This window comes from Esox lucius, chromosome 13 (genome assembly GCF_011004845.1).
Source record: "Esox lucius isolate fEsoLuc1 chromosome 13, fEsoLuc1.pri, whole genome shotgun sequence".
In the NCBI taxonomy this organism is placed as follows: Eukaryota; Metazoa; Chordata; class Actinopteri; order Esociformes; family Esocidae; genus Esox; species Esox lucius.
Window position 1 is genome coordinate 1,451,818 of NC_047581.1, and position 25,029 is coordinate 1,476,846.

Below are 25,029 nucleotides of genomic sequence, written 5' to 3' on the forward strand. Positions count from 1 at the left end.
CGCGAAATCTTGGCCAATAACCTCCTTCCCTCAGTAAGAGCAGAGAAGTTGGGTCGTGGCTGGGTCTTCCAGCATGACAACGACCCGAAACACACAGTCAGGGCAACTAAGGAGTGGCTCCGTAAGAAGCATCTCAAGGTCCTTGAGTGGCCTAGCCAGTCTCCAGACCTGAACCCAATAGAAAATCTTTGGAGGGAGCTGAAAATCCTTATTGCCCAGCAACAGCCCCAAAAGCTGAAGGATCTGGAGAAGGTCTGTATGGAAGAGTGGGCCAAAATCCCTGCTGCAGTGTGTGCAAACCTGGTCAAGAACTACAGGAAACTTATGATTCCTGTAATTGCAAACAAAGGTTTCTGTACCAAATATTAAGTTCTGCTTTTCTGATGTATCTAATACTTATGTCATGCAATAAAATGCAAATTAATTACTCAAAAATCATACAATGTGATTATCTGGATTTTTGTTTAAGATTCCGTCACTCACAGTTGAAGAGTAGCTATGTTAAAAATGACAGACTTCTAGATGCTTTGTAAGTGGGAAAACCTGCAAAATTGGCAGTGTATCAAATACTTGTTCTCCCCACTGTAAGTTTGTACAGGTTTTGCCTGTTATCTAGCACTAAAGCCACGGTTTTAACATTTCAATGATTTTAGCTTGGTGTCAGCCCTGCTGGGTATTTGTTGGAGTGCTTGGTTGTTCTTTGACAGACTGACGGGTATTTAAACAGAAGACTTACCTACACAGTTGAAAAACGGCTCCATTTTACACTGACTGGAGCAACCATCCCCATTGGCAGAGTTTAGGTCATCACACTGTTCCCCTAGATGTCTAAAACATGAAAACATCCTTTAGTCATTATCAGCAACTGCCTATGACCGATTTTCTTAAATTACTTTATAATTTTCACCAGGGCCCACAGAATGTAACATTTTACCAATTGTGTAAAACTTCATAAATGACATAATAATTCTGACCATATCATATCAGTCTAGGCACTCTGAGTTCTATCACTTACTTCTGTATGCTTCCATCCCCACAGTATGGGAGACCCAGTTGGTGAGTGAGAGGTGGTGACGGTTCACTCTCTGCCCGTTCTGAGACAGTAAACACCTGATACGTGTAAGTCTGACCAGGCTCCACGTCCCTGAAACACAGTTTTGACATTAATTGTGATGAACAATTGTGATGAAGGTGAACAGGGGTGGCCTCAACAGCAGGGATTTCTTATTCTAATCACAATTTAGCAAATACTTCAGGAAGCTTGGGGGAAATTGGGTAAACAGAAAGTGGGCAACAAGGGTAAAAAAATAACCAAAAAAGGAACCAGGCAAGCCTAGTTCAGCTGGCCCGCAATTAAAAGGAATAAACATTGCTGCCTTCACTGGATTCAAACCCATGTCTCCCATGTGATAGGCACTGTCTTTAACCACTATGCCACAGCGCTGCTCCTTTGGCCAGTGGCTAGACACCATTAAGCATTTTGTTAAACTGATGAACATTTACCTCCACCACAAAGAGCGTATATGTGTTGTATGGCTTTTGCCACTGGCTGTTTTAACAGCTTATTAGCCTGTAATAGGCTTACTAGTATCTACTAACTTACTACTTGGAATAGTCATAAGAATTTAGCAATTGCTAAAGAGATTTAACTTTACACTGCCAAAGCTATTTCATTTCATGGCACAACAACGTACGTTTCTCTTTCATTCATGAATGACATTGACACAATTTCTATAGGTAACGGTAACTGACTCATCAAGTGAAAAGTCGAGAGAATCGTGGAAACAGCAACATTTTTTTTGATAAAGCCTAGATTTTTACCCCCAAAGCATGCAGAGATGTGTTCCACCAGAAGCAGTTGCAATATAACCATAAACAGTTTTATTTTAGGCTTACTATAATGTAGATACTGAAGGTTTTCAGCCAGCGAAGTTTTGGTCTATCCGGAAAACAAATCCAATTGCATTTTCTTTTACTGTATAAAAAAATATAATATAAAATAAATCATAAGCACTAGGAAAAGGGAAACTTCTCTGAAGTTGCATCTCGGTGTCTACATTTCCCTCGTGCCATTTTGCAGGAGCAAAGACATAGTAGAGGGCTTGTGAAAGGGAGTCGTAAAAGACGGGTAATGTGTTAGCCAAATCATAATTTATGGGTGAAACTGTACTGTACTGTCAAATTCCCATAGTACTCAAGAGATGTGTTGTACAGAATAGCGAGAAAGAAAGGAGGATGCGGTAAAAAGCCCAATGAGGCCACAGAATAAAATAAACAATAATCTGTATTTATTTTCTATATGAAATAAAGCAGCCAGATATGCTGAAGGGAAATGATGACTACTCTGGAGAAAAGGAGAGGAAATCAAGCCAAAAGAGCAAACTCTATGAAGATAAGGTTATTTTTTCGAGCCCTGGTGTGGAATGTGCGTCTGCAAATGACATCATAGCTAGCTAGCTAAGCTCCCGCTCAGAGTTGTCCCTTGAGTATTAATGAGAGAGAGACAGAGAAAGAAAGATGTTTAGCACTGAGCTCGGGTCCTGTCCGTTTGCCATCACCACCAATAACAATACACAGAACAAGACTAGGCCAGACCCATGCCAGATGCAGAGCAGAACCAGTATTCAACCAGGAAGAAAAGCCTCATGAAGGAAGGACCAGCAAAAGATTGAAAAAGAGAGAATGAGGAAGTGTGTTAAGCCATCCAACCAGGCCCTCTCCATCAGGCCACACTCAGACTAGCCTCTCTCTGCATTCCCACAAGTCAGTATCAGCAACATGTCAACACAGGCCCTAGTTTGTTTCCTTCCAGCACAGCAGCTGAGGATTGAAAACAGATGACAGCCACCTCCACTGTCGTAATCTAATTGAATAGGGTCTTAGTGTTCCCATTCATGAATGACTACCCAGTAGAATTGAGATAAGAGGCATCCTATGTTAAGGTCTCTAGTATTGTGTCATGTCATGTCCCAAAATGTCAGTGTATTCCCTAATGTATATACTGCACTGCTTTTGTTTAGGGTCCCTATAGGGCTCCAGTCAAAAGGTGTCTTCTAAAGCTGTGAATGAAACCGATGTTGGGGATTAATAAACTATATATTTATTCATTCAGACAGTACCGCTTCTAAGTGAGTTTAGAGTTAAGCATTTAGTTTTACAGTTCAGCTATGTTTTTTTTAGATGCGGCATATGCTTCTACTGTAGTTAACACGATTAAAAGAAAACACCTGTCTAGGTTTTCAAGTAAGTTTATGACTATGACAGCAACATGAATTAATTCCATCCTTCATTCATTAATATAATTCTTATTCCACAACATTAAGTGTTGTTTCAACAAATGTCTTGTTCTCAGTCGTGTATGCACTACACTACATAATCACTATTATATATATATATATTTTGCAGGATAAATGTTTTGTCTTTATCCAAAACTGGACAGTGTTTATCAAATAGTTATTAAATTTTTACAACCCCATTTCCAAAAAGGTTGGGACACTGGATAAAATGCTAATAAAAACAGAATGCAATGATGTGTAAATCAATTCCTCCACAAAGACAACATATCAAATGTTGAACCAGAGAAATGTTATTGTTTTAGGAAAAATATATTTTGAATTTGATGCCAGCATATGGGCTGAAATATGTGCCACCAGAAACTGAATTTGAATTATTTATATTTGTATTTGAATTGCTAAACTTGAATAATTGCATTTAAAAACTGAATTTGAATCACATAATTTGAAATTGTATTGTTTAATTTGAATAATTGCATTGAAAAACTGAATCTGAATTTTATAATTTGAAATTGAATTTATTCGTTTGGATCCGAAGTCCAATAAAATGTGATCCTCACTGAAAATTAAACTCTCTATATATCTTCACATTCACTTCTCACAATTCAGATTCAGTTCTCAAATTCAATTTCAAGTTACTGAGACAGACATCCGGGTAGTTGGAGGATGAAGGAAGAGCAATCGAGCGCAGATCGATAGATAGCGTTCATTGGCGCATAGGACTCCTCTTGGGCAAATCAGCACATACGTTTTGGAGCATAGTACATGAAACAAGGAAGAAGCTCTTGCTTTGCCAGTGGCCGGCCTTGACCCAGAACGCCCAGACTGGTGTGACCACCATGGATTCGGCTGGGACAAATACGGTAATTACAATTTAACATATCTACGATCTTTTGTTTAACTGTCGTTAATTATATATCTGTTTTGTAGAAACAGGGGAAATTAAATTTCTCTCGACGTTGCAAACACAGTAGCTAATATCCCGGGTTTTTATGGTGGCCTACTAGCTCTGGTAACAACATCTTTGCCTGGTGTTTATTATTTCTAAACGTTTGCCTCTTCTTTCGGTGAAAATGTTGTTGCAAACGTAACTAGTGCTAGCCGCCGCCAAGTAGACATGTCATGTCTTCAGCGTGATTGTTTAACTACTCCTTGTGATTGTCATTGACACCGTCAGGGTATTGCTTACTGAGAGGGAGGGAGAGTAGTAAGCGTGTCTGGTCGCTGTGTTTGGCAGGTGCTAGCATAATGTAAGGCCATAAACTTCAGGGCAATTACACCATAGCACTAGCCCTATTCTTTTTACTTGAATGCATAGCTAATTCCGGTTGACTTGAACACTAAAATAGCACATTTACTCTTCGAAAGAAAGCTGGCTGTTCTCCGTATTTGCAGGGAAAATAAAAAGGGATGGTTTTTAAAACTAGCAATCCAGTAGTGCTTTCATTATTTTGTTGTGAGCATTATCTAGCTAGCGCTACAGTAAATATGGGCTAGTAGCTAGAAAACCGTGCTTGCCACTATATAATAACATCATATTTTGTCAACTTAGTGTAAAAACAGTCATGTTTATATTAAATGTAATAGTGCATATGGTATTGTGGTCTATATAGTGCCTGTTGTATTAATATTTTGTTTTATATTGATATAGCTAGCCATTTACTTGAATAACTTTTTGCAATACATTTTCTTTGGAATATGGAAAACATCCCACTTTGTAATTTTTTATTTGGTAATATTTAAGTTTCCATGTAGATTTCATTATCACTGTGAGTACTTATGTACCTCTGTGCTGGTAAAGGTAAACCAAATATTCAACATGATTGTTTGCTTTCTGTCTCTGAAAAGGTGAACATCCAGAGGCGGGTGACACAGTAGGCTATCCAGGTCACCTGTCCCCCAGGACGTTTCTCCAGTGGCTCACAGGACAGGGCCACATTCCTGTCTTACCAGAAGAGAAACTTCAGTCTTTGTGCAGTTCAACCACACCTGTGACATCCTGTATGGTTCACATACAATTTGCTACCCAACAGTCGCTGCATGTTGTAATACAATCCACCTACCTGTTAAGCATATGCAAACTTCTACTGAGTTCAAACAAGTGATGACAGAGGCCTTCCATCTAGGGCAGGCATTTCATCAGGTTTAAGTGAAATGTTTCAGTTTCAAATATGCATATACAGGGCTGGTCATAAAATTAGAATATCATCAAAAAGTTGATTTATTTCAGTAATTCCATTCAAAATGTGGAACTTGTATAATGTATACATTCATTCCACACAGACTTATATTTCAAGTGTTTATTCATTCAAAAAGTGAACCTTGTATAATGTATACATTCCACACAGACTGATATATTTCATATATTTCTTTTAATTTTGATGATTATAACCGACAACTAATGAAAATCACAAATTCAGTATCTCAGAAAATTAGAATATTGTGAAAAGGTTCAATATTGAAGACACCTGGTGCCACACTCTAATCAGCTAATTAACTCAAAACACCTGCAAAGACCTTTAAATGGTCTCTCTGTGTAGTCTACAGAACTAGACTATCATGGGGAAGACTGCTGACTTGACAGCTGTCCAAAAGATGACCATTGACACCTTGCACAAGGAGGGCAAGACACAAAAGTTCATTGCTAAAGAGGCTGGCTGTTCACAGAGCTGTGTCCAAGCACATTAATAGAGGCAAAGGGAAGGAAAAGATGTGGTAGAAAAAAGTGTATAAGCAATAGGGATAATCGCACCCTGGAGAGGATTGTGAAACAAAACCCATTCAAAAATGTGGGGGAGATTCACAAAGAGTTGACTGCAGCTGGAGTCAGTGCTTCAAGAACCACCACGCAAACATATGCAAGACATGGGTTTCTGCTGTCGCATTCCCTGCGTCAAGCCACTCTTAAACAAGACACAGCGTCAGAAGCGTCTCGCCTGGGAGAGGACTGGACTGCTGCTGAGTAGTCCAAAGTTATGTTCTCTGATTAAAGTAAATTTTGCATTTCCTTTGGAAATCAAGGTCCCAGAGTCTGGAAGAAGAGAGGAAAGGCACAGAATCCACGTTGCTTGAAGTCCAGTGTAAAATGTCCACAGTCAGTGATGGTTTGGGGTGCTATGTCATCTGCTGGTGTTGGTCCACTGTGTTTTCTGAGGTCCAAGGTCAACGCAGCCTTCTACCAGGAGGTTTTAGAGCACTTCATGCTTCCTGCTGCTCACCAACTTTATGGAGATGCAGATTTCATTTTCCAACAGGACTTGGCACCTACACACAGTGCCAAAGCTACCAGTACCTGGTTTAAGGACTATGGTATCCCTGTTCTTAATTGGCCAGCAAACTCGCCTGACCTTAACCCTATAGAAAATCTATTGGGTATTGTGAAGAGGAAGATGTGATACGCCAGACCCAACAATGCAGAAGAGCTGAAGGCCACTATCAGAGCAACCTGGGCTCTCATAACACCTGAGCAGTGCCACAGACGGATCGACTCCAAGCCATGCCGCATTGCTGCAGTAATTCAGGCAAAAGGAGCCCCAACTAAGTATTGAGTGCTGTACATGCTCATACTTTTCATGTTCATACTCTTATGTCTTAATTAATATTCTAATTTTCTGAGATACTGAATTTGTGATTTTCATTAGTTGTCGGTTATAATCATCAAAATTAAAAGAAATACATGAAATATATCAGTCTGTGTGGAATGAATGTATACATTATACAAGGTTCACTTTTTGAATGGAATTACTGGGAAAAAAAACTTTTTGATGATATTCTAATTTTATGACCAGCACCTGTACATTCAGACTCAAATAGTAATAGATAAGATATTTGTGCAGTCTTTTATTTCATTTTTTGTCAAATCCAGTTCGTATATGTTAACCCAATTCACTGTTCATGGGTGTATTAAATGACCCAGTGTGCATGGCTAATTGATTTGATATTTTAGATCATAAATCATTGTTAGCCACATTGAATGTTACACCACAAAAAGCATTTCCATATGTGCATCGCACCATTACAATGTTTGTCAGAGAAGATGTCCTTCAATATGTTCTTTCCCACTTCCCTGTGGTTGTGTCAGCGAGACAGAAGTCCGATTTAAAAAATTTGGTGGACTAAAAGGTGCCTGGATACATGGGGTCCTAGACTGGACTTAAGCAATCATGAATTATTAAAAGCCTTTAGTCCTCTGATTGGCACAGGCATGACTGTCAATGATGGTGAAGTAGGTACAAGGCATGTGCGATTGTGGTCAAATAAATATATTTTCCAAAACTATTTGAATGAGAAAGGGGATCAATGGCAAGGCGTAGAGTTCTCGGTCTTCAATGGACATTCCATTTCTGGCACGGTAACACCTGTGTTGGCAGAGTTATGAGAGAGCCCTGAGCTCTCCCAATCAAAATCCTCAATTTGGATTCCCTAAAACCAACAGAAGATAGTATTAATGAATTGTTAACATACATCATCTAGTAATGCAACCCATTTCATCAGCTGTAGCTATTCTTTTCGGATATCACTGACATACTATGTATTAGATGACATCATTTCATACATTAATAGTAGGATATTATTATTAATATTTATTGTGGGACTAATAATATTCCAAATAGGAGATGTGAGCTACAGAGAGGTAGCTGGTAATCATTGACTTTCACTCGGTGCTATTCACTGACAGTAAAACTTTTTTTTGAAAAAAATGTTATTGTACGCACTGCTGTTTGTAGACTAGCTCCAGCGCTCCTTGCTGCGTTGCTAAAATAATAGCTGAAACAATGCTATCGTGCTAGTCATAAATATAGAACAATGGTGCTAGCTAGTCGTCTAATGTAATTGTAAACATGATTTGTGTATGCTCGCGGACTAAACGAAACGTTTCTACAAAACAGCTATAACATTAACGACAATTAAACAAAAGATCGTAGATATGTTAAATTGTAATTACCGTATTTGTCCCAGCCGAATCCATGGTGGTCACACCAGTCTGGGCGTTCTGGGTCAAGGCCGGCCACTGGCAAAGCAAGAGCTTCTTCCTTGTTTCATGTACTATGCTCCAAAACGTATGTGCTGATTTGCCCAAGAGGAGTCCTATGCGCCAATGAACGCTATCTATCGATCTGCGCTCGATTGCTCTTCCTTCATCCTCCAACTACCTGGATGTCTGTCTCAGTAACTTGAAATTGAATTTGAGAACTGAATCTGAATTGTGAGAAGTGAATGTGAAGATATATAGAGAGTTTAATTTTCAGTGAGGATCACATTTTATTGGACTTCGGATCCAAACGAATAAATTCAATTTCAAATTATAAAATTCAGATTCAGTTTTTCAATGCAATTATTCAAATTAAACAATACAATTTCAAATTATGTGATTCAAATTCAGTTTTTCAATGCAATTATTCAAGTTTAGCAATTCAAATTCAAATATAAATAATTCAAATTCAGTTTCTGGTGGCACATATTTCAGCCCATACCAGCAACACATTTAAAAAAAGTTTGGGACAGGAATTTTTACCACTGTGTTTCATCTCTTCTTTTAACAAGACCTTTCAAGCGTTTGGGAACCGAGGAGACCAACTGCTGAAGTTCTGAAAGTGAAATGTCTTTCCATATTTGCTTAATATTGGATTTCAGATATAGGCCTGAAGATCATGGCCATCAAATATTGGTTTTCAGCGTTGTCCCTTGCGTACAGAGATTTCTCTGGATTCTCAGAATCTTATAATGACATTATGTACCTTAAATTATGAGATTCCCAAACTCATAGCAATTTTACATTGAGAAACGTTATTCTAAAATGATTTGCCTGAGCAGTCATTCAGAGTGGTGAACCCCTCCCCATCTTTACTTCTGAAAGACCCATCCTCTCTAGGATGCTCTTTTAATACCCAATCATGTTATTGACCTGTTGCCAATTGACCTAATAATTATGAGATGTTCCACCACGTTTTTTTTGCATTAGACTACTTTTCCAGTCTTTTGTTGCCCTTGTCCCAGCTTTCTTGAAACATGTTGCGGGCATCAAATTCAAAGTGACCACATCTGTTTCTAGGAACAATACAAATTTTACACAGTGTCCCAACTTTTGGAAACAGGGTTATATTTATATTTGGCTGAAAAGAGACATTTACATTTTGTTAATTTGCAGAAGCTGTTACCTAGAGTGAATCACCATCAGTGTATGTTTGTCTAGGCACGTCTACATTGCGTGGACTATAACAACAAACAAACAAAGTTTGAGCCAATAATGTTGTTGTGTATAATTTAGCTAAAATGGTATAAGAAATACAATAAGCATGAAATAGGATAAACCTGACCAGTGGGAGTAATCTTTGGGGGTTTGGATTTGTGGTGTGTCTACATTCTAACTCTGTCTATGTACGTTAACTACTCCTATGCGTAGTGCACCTACGTAGTTACAAGGAGGTCTTATGTGCCAAAAAATTGTATATCCATTTAATTTCACATAGTTTAGTGTTCGGTCAGTCAGCATTCAGCTGTCAGCTCAGTTTTTTTTACTGAGAACTGACTGACAACTATACAGCCCAACTCCTGGCTCCATCCTTATCCATGCCTCTCTGCTGGAAACTAGGGTTCAATACTCGCCTCCACCTTTCACCAATATGTCTCCTATTCACCTCCCTTCCCTGCGATTCCCACTTTCAATAAAAGCCTTAAAGAAAACCAATAAAGTAAGGAGAGTTTCCACTCTCCTTTAAAATTATAAAATAAAAAAATAACTGTAACGCTTTTTACAGATGATATATCTTATATAACCACAATGACAATTGTCCTCATTACACCAGCAGTGATCTAAATACATTGATTAGTGAAGGAGAACTTCCCTGGTGACCTACTATGCTTAGGACTCAAAGAAGAACATCAAAGAGCTGTCACTTTCAATTAGCCAACTTTCACTTTCACTCATGTGGGCTTAAGGCTTAGTGGTTAAAAGTGTCTTTCACCCTGTGCAGCAACACAAAGGGTCAGGGCATATGAATAGGAAATGGGGGAGTAAATAGCTATGAGGGGACTCAATGGCCTCCCACAAGGTAACTCTGTATTCATTCACGTTGTGAATTAATGAGTGTCCTGCAGTGGAAGACCCCGTCTGAAGACATATACCATTATCAAGGATAAGGTCCCAAAGCAATCACCATAGCAGCTAACATTGCATGCTATTTAACCCTACAGAAGATAATTAATGAATAATAGCAATCTCAAAAACATGGGACAGCTCTACATGGCATAATCAAATTACCAGGTAACAATTACAGTAGGTAACAAAGACTTACAGTAGGTGTACAAATGACTCCCAGCCGACGAATGTGTAACTACAGTTGTCTCACTGAGAGCTCATCCATTGAGAAGCCATAGAGGCAGCTCTTGTAATGCCATTCAAAGAGCAGAGACAATAGATGCACTATTGTGGTATAATGTTTTCTGGGTTAAAAAGACTGGGGAAAAAAAAGCTTTGAACTTAAATGGATTCTGTCTTGCTCAGTTGAGGTTACACTTCACAGGGAAAAGACAAAAACGTATTTATTGAGATTGCATTGACGTGGATCACAAAACACAATCACAGCCTGAAAGGACAAAGTCTGGTCAGCTCAATTGAATACATTTTTGCCAGACCATGTAAGCAGAGTCAGCCGAGAAGAGAATGTCACTGACTGACTGACTCTTGTTAAATATCAAGAGAGAAACGCGGACCTGCAAACAGTCCCGTGTTTGAATCTCGTCACATTCAAAAGAATTATGCATTAGGGTTAATTTTCCGTATAGACAAACACTTAGTTGGATACAACCTTCAGTAGCTACGTCATAGTAAACCTAAAACAAAACTGTTCACGGTTATATTGTGACTATTTCTGGTGGTTTTTCATAGTACGCGTCCGTACATGCTTTTTGGGTCATGATAGATAATGGGCATGAAAAGTAATTGAATTAAGTTTGACACAATGTATGAGAGTACTAACTATCTCTGTACAAAGGAAGCTAGATAGGAAATGTGACGCCCCATTACTGATGGGTCCCAAACACCCTGTCCATACCACCTGCTAGGCCTGCATAGGACTCTCTGAACAGACTCTTGGATCATAGGTTGGAATACACCATACAAGGGTATTTTGGAAGATAAACTATTTCTTATAATGGTCTGTGTAATGGTTGGCTATGAACACTGACTGTCTCCTATGTGTCCTGACTGTATTAACTTTGTAATCATTGGAGAACATGTAAGAACTATAGAAGATCTTGGACTCATACTAAATATAGAAGATTCTCCCCTGACTACCGGTTGCATACATTTTGTTCATGGATCAAAAATTGACAGAATCTAACAGTCGGGATAGACAAAAACGTTGCTGGCTACAACCTTCAGTAGCTGCATTATAGTAAGCCTAAACTGAAGCAGTTTACAGTTAAATTATAATTATTTCTGGTGGATTTTCAAAGTATGCATCCGTGCATCCATTTTTGGGGTAATATAGGCTAGATCAAAACCCCTTGGGCGGCAAAAGAGTAATGGGTTTTTCATGATTCTCTCGTCTTTTCACTTGACAAAAAAGTAAGTTATCATCACCTATATTCATACTCATTTTATCAATGTCATTCACGAACGAAAGAAAAACTAATGTTTTTGTGCCTTGAAATGAAATAGCTTTGGCAGTGTAAAGTTCTTCAGTCTCGCTAGCAATTGCTAAATTAGTATGACTATTCCAAGTAGTAAGTTAGTAGATACTAGTAAGCCTATTACTGGCTAATAAGCTGTTAAAACAGTCAGTGGCAAAAGCTTCACATTTTATAGATGCATTTGTGGAGGAGGTAAACTTAACAAGAAACCTTGGCCAGTTTAACACAATGCTTAATGGTGTCTAGCAAAATATTCAAACTTGGCGTGATGTTAATGCATGACAAAAATGTCTAATGTCAAGATGCTATACCAACACTGGTCATACAACACCGTGTATGGGAGACCCAGGTTTGAGGGCAACAATATTTATCACTTTTAATTGCGGGCCAGCTGAACTAGACTTGACTGGTTTTTTTTCTGGTTCATAATGATGTTAATCAAATGTCTTTCTCCCTTTTAGCAATTCAGGCATTCAGTAAAGTCCCACAAATACTACTCTTTCTTCCACAGTATTAAATTAGTATGGTTGATACGGGAAGACAAGGTGCAGAGACCTCTGGGCAATCGTGGATCTCTTAGAGGCAAGGGGAGGAGCCACTGGCCCTGTCACCTCAAACTGTGTGGTCCCTTCACATTCACTTTAAGACCCCCCTAAAAAACTAACTCGTACTGACTGACGGTTAACGCATTTCTGCCTGTTAAAATTCTACCCCCAACTGACCTTCCACCTCTTCCTCGTCAAAGCCACCATAGTCTTATATGCCAGTATTCTGATCTGAAGCAGGACAATTATTGCCCAACTGTGGGCCTTCCTTACTGGCAATGGAATTTGTCGAACCCCTCCGCCATTTTAAATAAGTTATATGAGTTTAAGTAATGCTAGTATTAATCTCAGTGTGTCTTAAAAGTGTTAATCTATTCATTTGAAAACTAGTAGGAGCAGATTCTAATCACCTCTGTGTTTTGTTGCATGTTTTCACTTTGGGGAACTCGTCGATTTAGGTCATTGGAGAACACATGGCAAGCAAGCTTTAGAAGACTTATGGCTGTTGCCATACTCAATGTGCAAAAGGCTTTACTTGAAGCCTGTTGAATAGATTTATTCCACTGTCTGTCAGGGTCAGGCTGTAAGGGCCAGCCTTTAGACCTGTGTGAACATGTTTACAAGCTGGAGTCAAGGGCCTCCTCTGCTCTGCTGGTTGGACTGATTTCTGGCCGGCCTTGACAAAATAATTTCACGCCACTGTCCCGGGGAGAGAAGGGAAGAAGAGGAGACGTCCTCAGTCTTCAAACACTTGCACACCGCTGGAATGATACAGTTCCCCAAATTATTGATCATGACATTAAGTGCCAGATTCTCCCTGAATGTCTGAATCCTGAATCTCTCTCATATGGTCCGAAATCTAGCTATGAAATTCTCCACTCTGACCTCAGCTGATGACCGTGTTTTAAGACTACACACTTGCCCAACCTGCCAGCAAAGTGCCCACCAAAGCATAAAAAAACTTCATAGGCTGTAAAAAAGTGTGAATTTAATAGAATCCACCAAAACAATGCAAATAATGTATTTTAATTTATTATACAGAACAGTATATTTGAAGTACACTAGGTAAGTAATAAATCAGTCTCTTCTTTCTCACCTGTCCACATATCTGCGTCTCGACTCTGGCACAATGATACCATGGGGGGCATTCGAGAACGGGGGCTGGCGCTGAAGATGGTAGCGTAGTGGCTGGCAGGCCTGGCACAACGGGCACTCCGACTTGGAGATCAGAAGTGTTGCGTCAATCTCTAAGTGCTGCTCCACTGTGAAAAACTGCACGCCGTACACCTCCTCATCCACAGACAGTTTGAGAGTTAGCGGCATGTCGCAGAAGATGTTCTGTGGGCCCAGGGAGACGTTCAGGCCACTGACGGTCAGCAGGAGGATGTTGTGGATGGCAGGCAGCTGGGTTTCCTCAGGAGAGAAGAAAGTCACCCACACCACCAGGGAGTCAGGGACAAGCGGGTAGTGGAACTCCAGCTGAAGCATGCAACCCTGTAGGGGGCAAGGAGGAGAACCCACGCTGCTGGAGTCGATACCTGCGTTGGGGCTCCATGTGCGCACGCTGGGCTCACACACCTGCTCCACGTCCGGAGGACCTGAGAAAGACCACAACATTTACATATTAGTAATTTAACAGATGTGCTTATGCAAAGCATCTAAGAGTAGAGAGTGCTTGCATTTTCCTATTTACTTTGACCCCCTGTGGGAATCAAACCCACAAACCATGCTGGACCAGCTGAGCTACACGGGACCTCATGTGAAGGAAACCACATTAGAGAGACTGCCAACAAGGCATAACCATCTTAGAATTCCACAAATCCAGAACCATCCAGAAAGTGAGACCAATCAATGAAGACATCACAAACCCACTGTATGAACAATATCAACAGCTACATTCCGGCTGATACTCAAAACCCCACTCACTATAGAACTGATTCCAAAACACAGACATCATAGCCCAGCACTCTCAGAATGACTGTCTGTTTGAAGTATGTTCTGTGGTATGTGTGGTAAATGAGTGCTGTTTGTGTATCCCAGCTATGTCTGCATTATTGCCGGACAAAAAAAAGTATTCACTCCCTCGCTCCCTCAATCAATACCAATATCAAAAGTATAACAAACACAAAGAGTACATTAGATATACGTATGCACACAACAAAGCAAAACCATCTAATTCAGTCTCTGGCCTTTTGTTCCACCTCGATGTGAAAGCCTATTGGTATAAAAATAAAATGGAAAGTAAGGTTAATGTATGTCAGTGTGTTTGGGAGGTTAGGGGGTGTTTCTGGAAGTTCTGTGGAAGGCCCAGTATTGGAGTTATAATTATTATTCTCAGATCCTGTATTATTATTACTATTTTTTCAGACATATGGTATGTGGTGCAATAAGTCCTTCCAATGTTCAGGGGCACTCTGGCTTTTTAAATGCCAACACAAAACCTCTGTAGATAGTTTCAAAGCGTCACTGAATGGCCAAGTGAGGGCTGCTTCGCGCTGCGCTGTGCTCTCTCCCTCTCCGGCGCTCCACCACACCGGTGTGTTAACTGCCGGCTGGAGTAGATGGGAGCAGCACATCCAACACACACTCACTGTTTTGAATTAGTTATCATGATCTCCATTTAGGTACCTTGTTTTCACCAGTACCTCACGGGTTATTGTGTCTATGTCAGTTTTGAGACCGTAAGCTTTTCCATAAAGACAAGAGACGTGATTCTTCATGTCAGTGTTGTTTTGTTACTTTTGTTTTTGCCTCTCCTTTACCCTCACATCTCACAGGCCATTTCATCCATGTGTAAAGGAATGCCACAACTGAAGTAGGAAAAAATCGTAATCAGTATAAAACCAGAACATTCAATCAAATCATCTCAAGCTGCATAGGGAAAACCTGTTAGTCAGCTGCATGCCTGCAGAACAAAAACTCAATAAAAAAAAGTGTATTACGATGTATAAATACAGTTACTTAATAGATCCAATAGAAATATATGCTACTCTATCATAGAGAAAATTAAATATGAAAATCAGTGCTCAAAATGTTCAGGGTGACAATACGGAAAATTTAGGTTTGAATTAATTTCGTACTTCTACCAGTCAGTTAAACATGAGTCTGGTTGGGCAGAAGTTATATTGCAAGTCAATTATGTTACATTATATGTATTGTCAAGTAACATTATAATGCACTGAAGGTTGGTAATTGGTAAATGTTAAGGCCACATATGCCTTGGTCTTTTTACCATTAAACCATGATGGTGGATTGAGATTTAAAGATGCAGGTGGGCCAGTCAAGACATAAAAGGCCCCCGAAAATGGTGTACTATGTAACTTTTTTGCTGATTTGTGCCCCATGTCTTCAAAACCACTTGCATTCAAACTTGCATGGTTAACTGAGGAATTATTATGATTCTGCTTATAGGTTATATAAACAACCTATTACAAGAACAGCCCGAAAATGGGAGGTTTATAAAATTATATTTTTATTCGGAACAGACAAAACAATTACTCAAATAGTAAACCAGGAAGAACAAGAAACCACGCAATCCTAGTTCAGCCGGACCACAGTAGAAACTATTGCCCTCTTGAGATTTGAACTCAGGTCACCCATGTGAAAGGGCTGTGTCACTAATCACTACACCACAAAGCTCTATGTTCAACAGGTGTCAACAGGTGTATAGCGTGTTTTGTCTATAAACAAATCCTCTTTTGTCATTGTCCGTTTTAACAGCTGATTGGCCATTTGTGAAGGATATTCATACAGTTAAACTGACTAACGTTTCTTACTAAGTTTCCCTCCACCATAAATAGTGTCTACGAACTGTTAGCTTTAGCCACTGGCCATTTGAACAGCTTATTAGCCAGTAATAGGCTTTACCAGTATCTACTAACTTACTGGAATAGTCATAGGAATTGAGCAATTGCTAGCGAGTCTGCCAAAGCTATTTCATTTCATGGTATAACAACATATGTTTTTCTTTCATGCCATAACAACATACTTTTTTCTTTCATTTGTGAATGACACTATTGAGCATTGCGTTAAACTGTCTAACGTTTCTTATTAAGTTTACCTCCACCACAAATAGCATATATGAACTGTTAGCTTTTGCCACTGGCCGTTTGAACAGTTTATTAGCCAGTAAAAGGCTTACTGGTATCTACTAACGTTTTAGGAATAATCATAAGAATTGAGCAATTGCTAGCGAGACTGAAGACCACTAGTTGGCTGCTATTCCTTCATTCAGTATCGTCTCATGGCCTAAAGGATCGCTAAACAGGTCTCATACTTAGCAAACTCATGAATCACCACCAGGATATTTTGCATTTTATTACATTTGTTTAACCAGGTAAGTCAACTCAGAACCAATACTCAGAACTAGGCAATGTAGGTGTTGGCACTCACTTAATCTCACCTACACATAACAGACTATATTCTCGTGAGTAAGAGATCAAGCAAGATCGATACAGCCTCTAAAAACACTGGCATGCAGACCAAGACTTGTTCAAAGAGTACTCGGGCAGGAGAACCACACTATTCAATAAGAAAATAAGCCGGAACATCATCATCGTAAAAGTGTTTCTATAGCTAGGGGGGAGCCCAGATGTGTTTGTCAATTGCAGGAGATGTGCTTGGTCAAAACATTTGTTGGTGGTGGCATTAAGCGCTGACTCCTGTCCGTAGCATTCAATGCGTCCTCTCCTTAATGCCATGAAGATGTGTGTTGAAGGTCATGAAGTTTTTCTGGCTGATCGCTGCTAGCGCAGGGGCAGTGAAGTGAGTTTATGGCCTTGTGCGGCTATGGGGCAAACACAGACATAATACAGACACATAAACTAATGAGTGAGGGCGGGCCAGCGAGACAAATTCCTGGGTTTCTCCTTCTTCCATCGCATGTTTTCAATCGACTGTGGGATCCCTCTCATGGACTGCCGCAAACCGCAGGGCAATTTGCATGGCAATCCCGAATCAACTTCACATGCCTGATTATGTCTATATACATTTTCCTCCTTTCCCCCTTCCCTTTTCTTCTCTGTTTTTCAGAGAAAGGCTGATCACTGAAACTGTTTGGCCTTCCATTGAGCTGCATGAGGACACAGGTAAAAAAAAAGCTTTCAGTATGAATATCATCAAAAGTTAATGTGATGAAGCTCCATTTCGGTGGGGATTTATATGAGCATGAGTGAGATTCAGAGCAGCTGGATTGTGTGAATGAATAGTTTTTGTGGGTATGTATATGATTGCAAACAGTGTGTATGTGGAGCTTGAGGCTGTCAGGCGAGTGAGGTTATATTTGGGTTGTTGTAAAGAAGTACAGCACATTGGGGGTCAAAGAACATTTCAAATGTGTTTTCTATTTTTCCCAGATGTTTTATATACACTACTGTTCAAGAGTTTGGGGTCACTTAGAAATGTACTTGTTTTCCATGAAAACATGCATGAAATAAGTTTGAATAGAAAATAACAAAAGGAATAGGAAATATAGTCTTTGACAAGGTTAGAAATCATTATTTTTAACTGAAATAAGTGTTGTTCAAACTTTGTTTTTGTCAAAGAATCCACCCTTGGCATCAGTTACAGCCTTGCATACCTTTGGCATTCTAGCTGTCACTTTGTTGAGGTAATCTGAAGAGATTTCACCCCATGCTTCCTGAAACACCTACCACAACTTGGATTGGCATGATGGGCACTTCTTACATCAATCTGTTTCCACAACAGCTCAAAGGTGATCTGGTGACTGTGCTGGCCATTCCATTATAGACAGAACACCAGCTGACTGCTTCTACCCTAATTAATTATTGCATAGTTTGGAGCAGTGCTTTGGGTGCATTGTCCTGTTGTAGGCTCCAATGAAGCACAGTCCACAGGTATGGCATGGCTTAATCTTCAGGATGCCTTTAACCCTATACAAATCTCCCACAGTAACACCACTAAACAATTGACAGTCTGAGATATGGCTTTAACCCGTCGATTCTTCACTGTTGACATTGAGACTGGTGTTTTGCTGGTACTAGTTAATGAAGCTACCATTTGAGGACCTCTGAGGTGTCTGTTTCTCAAACTAAACACTCTGATGTATTTCTCCTCTTGCTGTTGGGCTATGCCTATTCTGCGAAGGGAGTAGTACACAGTGTTGCACAAGATCTTCAGTATTTTAGCAATTTCCAGCATTGGAATAGCTTTCATTTCTTAGAACAAGAATGGATGGATTTGTTTCAAAATAAATGTCTTTGTTTCTGGCCATCTTGAGCCTGTAATCTAACCCTCAATTGCTGATGCTCCTGATACTCAACTAGTCTAAAGAAGACCAGTGTTATTGCTTCTTTTATTAGCACAACAAGTTTCAGCTGTGCTAACATAACTGCAAAATTAGCCATATCAATTAGCCTTTTAAAATGATAAACTTGAATTAGCAAACACAATGTGCCATTTCCAGCTACAATAGTAATTTACAACATTAACAGTGTCTACACTGTATTTCTGATACATTTCAAGTTATTTTAATGTACAAACAATTAAGCTTTTCTTACAAAAACAATGATAATTCTTGACCCCACACTTTTGAATGGTAGTGTACATATTCCATCTTATATTTTGTAGTTATATACACTACTCACACACAGAATTGTACATGAGCAATATTTACCAGAATTCCCGCACCACCCCCAAAATGAAGAACCATGTGAACATTCTTCTTAAGTTTTAAATAGCGATTTTTATTTGCAACTTGTAAGACCAACTCCCAGTTCACCTGTCCTTTCACATCCTCTGCCTCCAGAACACAGTGCACTTCCCACTCTCCATGAATGCAGCTCACTCCCCAGTTCCCAATCACCTGAATATTAAACACCTGTTCACCCACATGGTTTTTATTAGTTCTCTATTTAGTTCAGTTTGATGCACCTTTTGCTTTGTGAGGAATTGTTTTGTATTTGTTATGACATACTAAGCCGTTCTATTGAGTGCTCGCTGATTATTAATTTTTCCTGTGTACCGACCAATCTTTCTGCTTGTTTATTCTCGACCCTGTTTTTGAGCTTGCCTGATTCTGTACCTTCGCCTTTCTGATCCTCTATGTATTGAACATTGCCTGCCTGACTTTTGGCATTTGGATTTTGAATTAAACCTATAAAAACAACTCCACCATCTGGGCCCATGTTGTATTCTTACATAACTGAATTTAATGAAATCTCCTCTGTTTTTCTCTATAGAGTTTTCAATGTCAATTGTATGAATCTGAAAAATTCTTGAAGTACTGAAAATTAATAACCATGTTATATTTTACATTTACAATTATAATTATAAAAATATTAGTACTTATTTTTTATTTATCAAAACAACATCAAAACATTTTCAATATTTCGTAACTAGGATTCCAATACCTGGCCACAAAAGTGCAGTTATACTGTGAGGCAGTGTCTTAAACCACAGTGTATGGAACTGTACACATCTGTAGAGTAGTGAACAGCTATTTTTAAACTGACTCGAGTGCTATGACTGAATTTTAGAGTGACAGTTAATTTTACTTTTCCATTTGACTGGTTAGATTCAATAATAGTACAGAAACAGCAAGAGTAATATGTTATCCCCTGGCTTAGTGCATGTGGAGCTGTGCTCCTCACTGTTGAGATACACCTGTAGAAAAATAGATCATTCTAAATGCAGCACAAAGTTATGGTTGTGTAAGTGTTGTTCAAGGAAAACATCACCCTACACTTCTGTGATCGTAATAATTAGATCTACAAAACAGCCAGACTAAAAATACAAAACGTAAATAGCATAGCATGGAATATGTCTAATGGGTACCTTCAGCCTCACGAGGACTCCAATGTCCAGAAGGCAAACAGGGCCGGGGCGACGAGGAGTTGGAGGCGTACTGCAGTAGGACTCGCCTCTCTGTGCATTTGTCACATACTGATCCCACTTCTCTAGGAAACCAACAGAAAAGCACAGGTACCCACTTAGAGACAGCCTAGACTCTTAAATAATTGGGGCCGCATAACATTGTCCTTTTTTTGGTCCCAGGAAGAACCCCTATAGCTCCAGGTAGGCTTCTACGTGGAACCCAAATGGTTCTATTAAAAAGCAACGGTTTCCATCAGGTACAAAGTCATTAAATGACAAACCAAAAAAAACAGCCTGCTAGCATAGTGGAGTCTGTCGATAGCATAGCCAGAGTAGTTAGTACAGCTTTACCTATTGCCACTGTGACTCGTTCCAGGCTGAGAAAAGTTAAACAAGTTAGTGCTAACAAAAACAACCTTATTAAGATAAAGCCTTCATCCACCTCGGTCACAAATAAAAATAAAAATTACTGTATCACCTCGCATCTCAAAATGGGACTCCTAAATGTTAGATCCCTTGCTCCAAAAGCAGTTGCCGTAAATGAATTAATTTCTGACCATAAACTAGATGTTATTGGTTTATGTGAAACGTGGCTAAAGCCTAATGAATTCACTGCCTTAAATGAGGCCTCTCCTCCTGGTTATACTAGTGATCATATCCCTTGTGCATCCCGAAAAGGAAGGGATATCGCTAATATTTATGACAGTAAATATAAATTTACTCTCAAACATATCACTGAGTTTCATTCTTTTGAAGTTTTACTAATCAAAGTCAACCAGGCCGATAAATCGTTTTACATTGCTACTATTTATAGGCCCCCCGGGCCATGCACAATGTTCCTCACTGAGTTTCCAGAATTCTTGTCTAACCTTGTAGTCATGGCAGATAGTATTCTAATTTTTGGCGATTTCAATATTCATATGGAAAAGTCCAATGATCCTTTTCAAAAGGCCTTTGAAGCCATAATTGACTCAATGGGTTTTATCCAACATGTCTCAGGTCCAACACATTGCCACAATCACACTTTAGATTTAGTCCTGTCATGAGAAATAGATATTGTAGACCTAATAATTTCCCCACAAAATCCTGGATTATCAGATCACTGTCTTATTACATTTACCGTTAAAACAAGAAATCCACTTACTCCGCAAACAATGAGTTTCAAAAGCCGTACTATAAATTCTCGGACTACAAATAAATTCCTTGATATTCTTACAAGTTCGCTCATTAACGACAGAGTAAATAAATCTGTAAACAATCAAATCGAGGATCTAAACTCAACACTGCGAAATACATTAGACATAGTTGCACCACTAAAAACTAAAGAAATACGCAACAAGAAACTTGCTCCCTGGTACACCGACAATACTAGAGCACTTAAGCAAGCCTCCAGAAAATTGGAGCGAAAGTGGCGCTCCACCAAGTTGGAAGTATTTAAACTAGCCTGGATAGACAGTACACTACAATACCAAAAATCACTCACGTCAGCTCGATCAGCTTAATTCTCCAACCTGATTGAGGTGAACAAAAACAATCCAGAATTTCTCTTTGATACAGTTGCAAAGTTAACAAAAAAGCAAAGCTTAGCAAGTGAAGTGGATCTTCACTTTAGTTGTAATTAATACATTAACTTTTTGATGAAAAGATCATCACCATTAGAAAACAAATAACTGACTCCTCCTTAAATAGTTATGGTCCTCAAAATCTCAGTTGTCCTTAAAATGTCCTGAATCTCCCTGACCAGGTGTCAATGGGGACACTTGCATTTTTTGATACCGTATCGCTCGACACATTTACTAAATTTGTAATGAGTTCTAAACCTACAAACTCTCAGCTAGACCCGATTCCAACAAAATTACTTAAGGAGCTATTTCCTGTGCTAGGTCAGCCAATGCTGAACATAATAAATTGCTCCCTTTCCTCCAGATGTGTACCAAACTCACAAAAAATTGCGGAAATTAAGTCTCTTCTAAAAAAATCGAATCTGGATCCCGACATATTAAACAATTATAGGCCAATATCGAACCTCCCGTTCTTCTCAAAAATCTTAGAAAAATGTGTTTCCCAACAACTGAATGCCTTCCTTAAGACAAATAACATTTATGAAATACTCTAGTCTGGTTTCAGATCCCATCATAGTACTGAGACTGCACTCGTGAAGGTAACAAATGACCTTCTAATGGCGTCAGACAAAGGTTCCGCATCCGTCCTGTTGCTTCTTGATCTTAGTGCTGCTTTTGACACTTTTGATCACTCCCTTCTCTTAGAGAGACTGGAAACCCATATTGGGCTATGTGGACATGTTTTAGCCTGGTTTAAATCTTATTTATCTGAAAGATATCAGTTTGTTAGTGTGGATGGCATATCCTCTGACAAGTCAAAGGTATGCTTTGGTGTTCCTCAAGGCTCGGTTCTGGGCCCATTATTGTTCTCACTATACACTCACCTAAAGGATTATTAGGAACACCTGTTGAATTTCTCATTAATGCAATTATCTAATCAACCAATCACATGGCAGTTGCTTCAAATGCATTTAGGGGTGTGGTCCTGGTCAAGACAATCTCCTGAACTCCAAACTGAATGTCAGAATGGGAAAGAAAGGTGATTTAAGCAATTTTGAGTGTGGCATGGTTGTTGGTGCCAGATGGGCCGGTCTGAGTATTTCACAATCTGCTCAGTTACTGGGATTTCCACGCACAACCATTTCTAGGGTTTACAAAGAATGGTGTGAAAAGGGAAAAACATCCAGTATGCGGCAGTCCTGTGTGCGAAAATGCCTTGTTGATGCTAGAGGTCAGAGGAGAATGGGGCCACTGATTCAAGCTGATAGAAGAGCAACTTTGACTGAAATAACCACTCGTTACAACCGAGGTATGCACTAAAGCATTTGTGAAGCCACAACACGCACAACCTTGAGGCGGATGGGCTACAACAGAGGAAGACCCCACCGGGTACCACTCATCTCCACTACAAATAGGAAAAAGAGGCTACAATTTGCACAAGCTCACCAAAATTGGACAGTTGAAGACTGGAAGAATGTTGCCTGGTCTGATGAGTCTCGATTTCTGTTGAGACATTCAGATGGTAGAGTCAGAATTTGGCATGAACAGAATGAGAACATGGATCCATCATGCCTTGTTACCACTGTGCAGGCTGGTGGTGGTGGTGTAATGGTGTGGGGGATGTATTCTTGGCACACTTTAGGCCCCTTAGTGCCAACTGGGAATCGTTTAAATGCCACGGCCTACCTGAGCGTTGTTTCTGACCATGTCCATCCCTTTATGACCACCATGTACCCATCCTCTGATGGCTACTTCCAGCAGGATAATGCACCATGTCACAAAGCTCGAATCATTTCAAATTGGTTTCTTGAACATGACAATGAGTTCACTGTACTGAAATGGCCCCCACAGTCACCAGATCTCAACCCAATAGAGCATCTTTGGGATGTGGTGGAATGGGAGCTTTGTGCCCTGGATGTGCATCCCACAAATCTCCATCAACTGCAAGATGCTATCCTATCAATATGGGCCAACATTTCTAAAGTATGCTTTCAGCACCTTGTTGAATCAATGCCACGTAGAATAAAGGCAGTTCGAAAGGGGGTCAAACACAGTATTAGTATGGTGTTCCTAATAATCCTTTAGGTGAGTGTATATGCTCCCTCTGGGCGATGTAATCCGAAATCACAATGTAAATTTTCACTGTTACGCTGATGATACACAGTTACATATTTCAATAAAGCATGGAGAAGCCCCTAAATTAGCTACATTGGAAGCATGCATTTCAGATATTAGGAAGTGGATGACAGAGAATTTCTTGCTCTTAAACTCAAGGAAAACAGAAATGCTCGTTTTAGGACCCAAGAAACAAATAGTGTTGTTAGCAGATCTCACTGTGAACCTCGACGGCTGCATGGTCGTATCCCAAAAAACTGTAAAAAACCTCGGCGTTACCCTTGACCCTGACCTCTCCTTTGAAGAACATATAAAATATGTCTCAAGAGTTACTTATTTTCATCTTCGAAACATTGCAAAAATTTGAAACTTTCTATCAAAAACTGATGCAGAAAAATGTATCCATGCTTTTGTTACTTCTAGACTAGATTACTGCAATGCTCTTCTCTCTGGTTATACAGACAAATTAATTAATAAACTTCAATTAGTGCTGCACATGGCTGCTAGAATCCTAACTAGAACAAAAAAAATTGAACTGTTCTAGCGTCCTTACACTGGCTGCCTGTTAGGGTTAGGGCTGATTAAAGGTTTTACTCTTAACCTATAAATCAATACATGGACTTGCTCCTACTTATCTTGCTAAAATTATCCAGCCATACATACCTACACATAACCTACGATCGCAAGATGCAGGCCTTTTAAATGTACCTAGAATTTCTAGGGCCTTTTCTCATAGAGCTCCAATACGGTGGAATGATCTGCCAATTAAGGTTAGAAATGCAAACTCAGTGCAAACTTTCAAGTGTCTACTAAAAACTCATCTCTACAGCACGGTTTATAATTAGGTGTAGCCTGGCCCGGGGGCGTGAAGGTGACCAGTAGGCATGATACTGTCCACCCTTGCTGTCTTGCCAGGTGGGCTCTCGTCGCCACTGGGATGCCCTCCCTCCAATGCCTTTCAGGGGAAGAGTCACTGGCTTGTTGTTGACTCTCTGTTGCGCACTTGTGTAATTGGGTTGTACGCTGCTGGCAATACTCGGCCCTCAT

At 39.6% G+C, this 25,029-nt stretch overlaps 1 protein-coding gene and 1 long non-coding RNA gene across 3 annotated transcripts in view; both read right to left on the bottom strand.

The window, feature by feature from the left end:
* pappab (pregnancy-associated plasma protein A, pappalysin 1b) overlaps window positions 1-25,029 on the bottom strand; it is a 222,641-nt gene that overhangs the window by 150,174 nt on the left and 47,438 nt on the right. For both annotated transcript variants that reach the window (XR_003782799.2, XM_029124699.2), the window contains exons 6-9: window positions 20,267-20,388; window positions 13,569-14,070; window positions 1,016-1,144; window positions 737-828 (exon numbers count right to left, since the gene is read on the bottom strand). Coding sequence is in view for 1 of the 2 variants with exons in the window: in XM_029124699.2 (XP_028980532.2) it covers window positions 737-828; window positions 1,016-1,144; window positions 13,569-14,070; window positions 20,267-20,388 (845 nt within the window). In the remaining variant the exon portion in view is untranslated. The remainder of the gene's footprint in view (window positions 1-736; window positions 829-1,015; window positions 1,145-13,568; window positions 14,071-20,266; window positions 20,389-25,029) is intronic.
* On the bottom strand, window positions 7,119-8,271 carry LOC117595435. The gene is made up of 2 exons (XR_004576716.1): window positions 8,239-8,271; window positions 7,119-7,715 (listed from the first exon to the last, which is right to left on the bottom strand). It is a non-coding gene; the product is annotated as an uncharacterized LOC117595435 (long non-coding RNA).